Raw genomic sequence first — 4,144 nt, 5'->3', positions numbered from 1 at the left:
TGGAAAGCGAGGAAACACTTTCAGATTCTGTAAATAACTCTACATTACACATTTGTTCCAAGTTTTTCCGTGGATGGGCACACATAAGCAGTATTTTCACAACAAATATGATATAAACACATGGTAATATGTGTTTATATCATTTGTTTATACTGTAAGTGGAATATGGACTCGCTTTGATCTTATTTGGCTCAAAATCAGGCAGATGTCCGGTCTATATAAAGCTCAGAGAGATGAGTAAGAGGGAAAGAGCTTAAAGAGAAATAATGTCACACTCACAAGAAAAAACTGAAGTGATTTTTGTTAAAGCTGCAGGTTATAAGCATCCTTTGTCAAAATGCTTCCAAATCCACTGCAATTATAAACAGTTTAATTCTGCACAAGCACTAACAAAAATGTGTAAACTGATGCTTTATCATGCATCATGCATGAACATTTAATTTATTTAGACAGATGTTTTCTCTAATGACCCTATGAAATGTTTGTCAGTCTCCATAGATTTGCCATGAGCAATGAGGTTTGACGCAAAGCCAAACAATTTTATTCTATCTTCTATTATCTTGTTTCCATAATTTGATATGACATCTCCATTACAAGGCTGCAAGCAGATATACTGCTTTCCTCATTTTAAATATACATATTGTTTGTTTTTGCACTAAGTTCTGAATGCATTTGCCAGCAGACATAACAATTACAATATCAACTGATATGAACAACACAAAAACATTTGAGTGCTTGTCCAAAACAAGCTATTATTTATTCACATTTTAGTTAAAAAGCTCCAAGCCAAAAGGCACATTTTTCATGTTTGACAGTCAGTATAATAAAATATAATTATCAGAATGATGTTGCTATGGAAACTTTTCCATACAGTGCTTCTTCTTTATTCTTTTAGTTGTAGCCTAAACCACAAGTCACATAATTTTTTTCATTTAAATAATATCAGACTTCAAATTATATGAAGCTTTAATATATTTTGTACATATTCCTTCACCATAACTTAGTGTATAAACCCCCCACAAAACTAATAAACCAAAACACAAAACTTCATTTTACATTCTTTCATATTCTTTTGCCATAATGGACAAAAACAAAATGGATTGTCAGGCTTTGGTTACACTCCTGCGCTCTCTTTCTCCCCTGGAAGCAGTTTTTCCTTGTCAGAGTCCTGGGGTTCTTTGCGGGGAGTGTCCTTCATTTCAAGACTTCTGACCCAAGTGTAGGCTGACGAGCCACCGAGGACCATCATGTTACTGGTCCACCACAGCATGCTTTTACTTGAAGCGTAGTACATCACTGCAATAACAGTCTGTGCACAGGCTTTTGCTGTCCCTGAGACATTGTGTGAGAGCGGACTAGTGAACTTGATCTGAAGACCAGTCACATAGCCGATGGCGAAACCAAACACTCCTCCAACTGTCATTACACCCCAAAACCTCAGGTCTGTGAGGCGGTTAAAGCTGAGGATATGACCAAACTCTCCGAACACAAGCATGAGTGGCAGGAAGAGGACACAGGCATTGATGTTGTTATAATAGGTAAGTTTCCAGATGTTTCCATCCACTGCTGGCATCACCTTCTTGGTGTAAATGGCATTGAGAGAAACAAAAGCACTGGCAAGGACACCAAAAAAGACACCAATCCAGGAAAGGGACCCCGCCACGCCTTCCTGATCTACACCAAGCCAGAAACCACCTGAGAAGCAAGGACACGTGTTATTATGGTTCAAAAGCTTTTTAACCCTGGGACAGTAAAACTACAGCTGGCTATGGTTCAACTTTGCTATCTCTCAGATTTCTGTTTAACAGTGTAACAGTGAATGTTAAAATGTGCTTATCTCATTAAACTGCAAAATTAACTTTTTCATGGGCACTTCTTTGTGATAACACAGTCATACTCTGACCTCTCTGCAGCCATCCAGCTTTATTGAACGTTGCTGTTGCCTGTCTTAACTTAAAACAAATCACTTCCTGTGTGCAGCACAATTAAATGTGTGAACTCATGTATCAATTGTTTGAATCAGACACTTGTACATGAGGGGAGGAGGGCATATGTACTAAAGTGCAACACTATAACCGATTTATCTTCAACAGCTCATTCAGTTTACTTGTATAACTTTTTTTTCAGAAGTGAAGCATTATTGAATGCTATGTTCATAAAGTCACGAATTAAGTGACGATGAGAATAACCGTTTCTGCATGTTTCATTATTGCAATTGACTACATATAAACTACGTTTGGAAAACCATTCATTATTATTGAAATGCAACCCACCCAATATGACCCCGCAGCACATGACGGATCGGAGAGATGTGGTTTGTTTCAGGATGATATACGTGAATAACACATTGAACACTGTGGTGAGGGACCGGCCGACCGTGTAAAAAGCCACTCCCACATGTTTTAGACACAGGTTGTTGAAGGTGATCATGCAGGTGAAGACCACGGACAGAGGAAGTACCTCCCGGGACGTCTTTAAGTCGAAGCTGACGGCCGGGAAGTCGATGAGCCACGGGCAAAAAGTGGATAGCAGCTGCATGAGGCAGCACAGGCCAACCGACACCAAGCACTGGTAAAACGTGATAAACAACGGCGCCTCCAACTCTTTGTTGTCTAGCAGATAGTTGTTAAGGAACACCATTGTTATCGAAATAAACCAGTAGAGTGCAACCACGGCTCCTATCCTGACTGATCGGTAAAGGTACGTCTCTTCGTGCCCCCCCTGGGCGGTCGAATCCGAGCCTGACAGGGCCATTCTCAAGATGTTAAACCGCTTCATGTGTGTCCTGTTCATGATGAGAGAGAAACAAAGAAAGCTGGGTGTAAATATATGCAGCATGTACACGAGCTACATGGGTAGCTCGGCAACAGCAATGAGTAGCTGCACAAACAAAAACATAACTGCCGAGTGCCTCCGACTTCCTACAACTATTTCCGTTGTGACTATTTCAGAATAAAAGCACTACCTGAAAAGAGTCAGGTTCAAAATAGTAATTCTCACCACCTGAGGCCCCATCCACACAGAAATGGTACTATACGTCAACCATATTTTTCTTTATCATTTTGAAAAAAAAGTTTTGTATACACACTGCATCATTTCAAGTCTTCATCCACACAAAACGCCTCTAAACTCTTTAGTACAGTATGGCCTGTACATGGAGCTGTAATGCTGCAACATGAAAAACAGAGTGTGCATATTTTTTTTACTTAACTTTTATTAGGACGTTGATACAATAGAAATAAAAAACAAAAACACATTGGCAGATTCACCTAGAGACTCTTTTTTTGTGTGGACAGCACCTGAGATATATGGTGCTTGTAGTCAAAACTCAGAATTTCCAAGGTCAGTCTCTATTCCGTCACTAGTATTTTATATTTGTCGCTTGCATACATGTTGTAACAACAAGTGCCTTTTCCCTGTGTAGGATCTAGTCTTATATTACGAAACAGGCCATGTATACTTTTATTCTGAAAGCAGACGTCCCATACTTTTGACTACTTCCTTGAATTAACCATCTATTTTAAAGGCACACGATCCTTTAATGACTGCATCCGCATTTCAAAGAAAATACATTTCCGAATTTGAATTAGGATTATTCAAAGTTATCCACTTATCCCCGTCCATATAAATGTCGAGCTGTAACTAACTGTTGCATTTACGTTTTCAAACAACCGGGTTTTATTATTTGTATTATTTTACTTTGTATTGTGATTCAACTGTCACAAATGTAACCACGTTAGTATTGTTTCCCTTACTTAATTGGGGATTGTGGCGCGTTGAAAAGAAGACTTTCATACCTGAAGTTGGTCTGTCTTTGATGCCCAGCGTGCAGAGAGACAACGGCGATAAGGAAGTGAGTGTACCTTCACCTTGCGTCCTACTTCTCTTAGGTAGTAGAACCCGGACCTGATTTTCCTGCTAGAGACAGTCATTTGCCACGTCACAGCATTATACAATTGACGTTCAAAAATAACCTCACATCAATCAGAGAGGACGTGTTGATGCCGGAACTGAATCATTTAAGTGCAGGTGGCAACTGCTCAGAATAGTTATGGACATTTCCACAGCCTGGAGACAGCAGGTGGTAGACAATTATAATGCATGTTGATTGTGTGGCTGACTGCGGGGATAACACCTCAGATAT

General features: G+C 39.6%; 1 protein-coding gene across 2 annotated transcripts; it reads right to left on the bottom strand.

Moving 5' to 3' along the window:
* Positions 1-722: 722 nt before the first annotated feature.
* slc35c1 (solute carrier family 35 member C1) lies at positions 723-3,935 on the bottom strand. Of its 2 annotated transcripts, XM_058629474.1 has the most exons (3): positions 3,798-3,935; positions 2,274-2,785; positions 723-1,695 (listed from the first exon to the last, which is right to left on the bottom strand). In XM_058629474.1, the coding sequence occupies exons 2-3, from the start codon at positions 2,776-2,778 to the stop codon at positions 1,115-1,117; spliced, it is 1,086 nt and encodes a 361-aa protein (XP_058485457.1). In that variant the 5' UTR covers positions 2,779-2,785; positions 3,798-3,935; the 3' UTR covers positions 723-1,114. The 2 variants fall into 2 exon arrangements, with proteins under 2 accessions (XP_058485457.1, XP_058485456.1); XM_058629473.1 differs by lacking the exon at positions 3,798-3,935 and having other exon boundaries at positions 2,274-2,914.
* Between the last annotated feature and the right edge of the window lie 209 nt (positions 3,936-4,144).

The sequence above is a fragment of the Solea solea genome, chromosome 5, assembly GCF_958295425.1.
Source record: "Solea solea chromosome 5, fSolSol10.1, whole genome shotgun sequence".
In the NCBI taxonomy this organism is placed as follows: Eukaryota; Metazoa; Chordata; class Actinopteri; order Pleuronectiformes; family Soleidae; genus Solea; species Solea solea.
The sequence above is the reverse complement of the archived record's forward strand: the minus strand, read 5'-3'. Positions and strand labels throughout refer to the sequence as shown.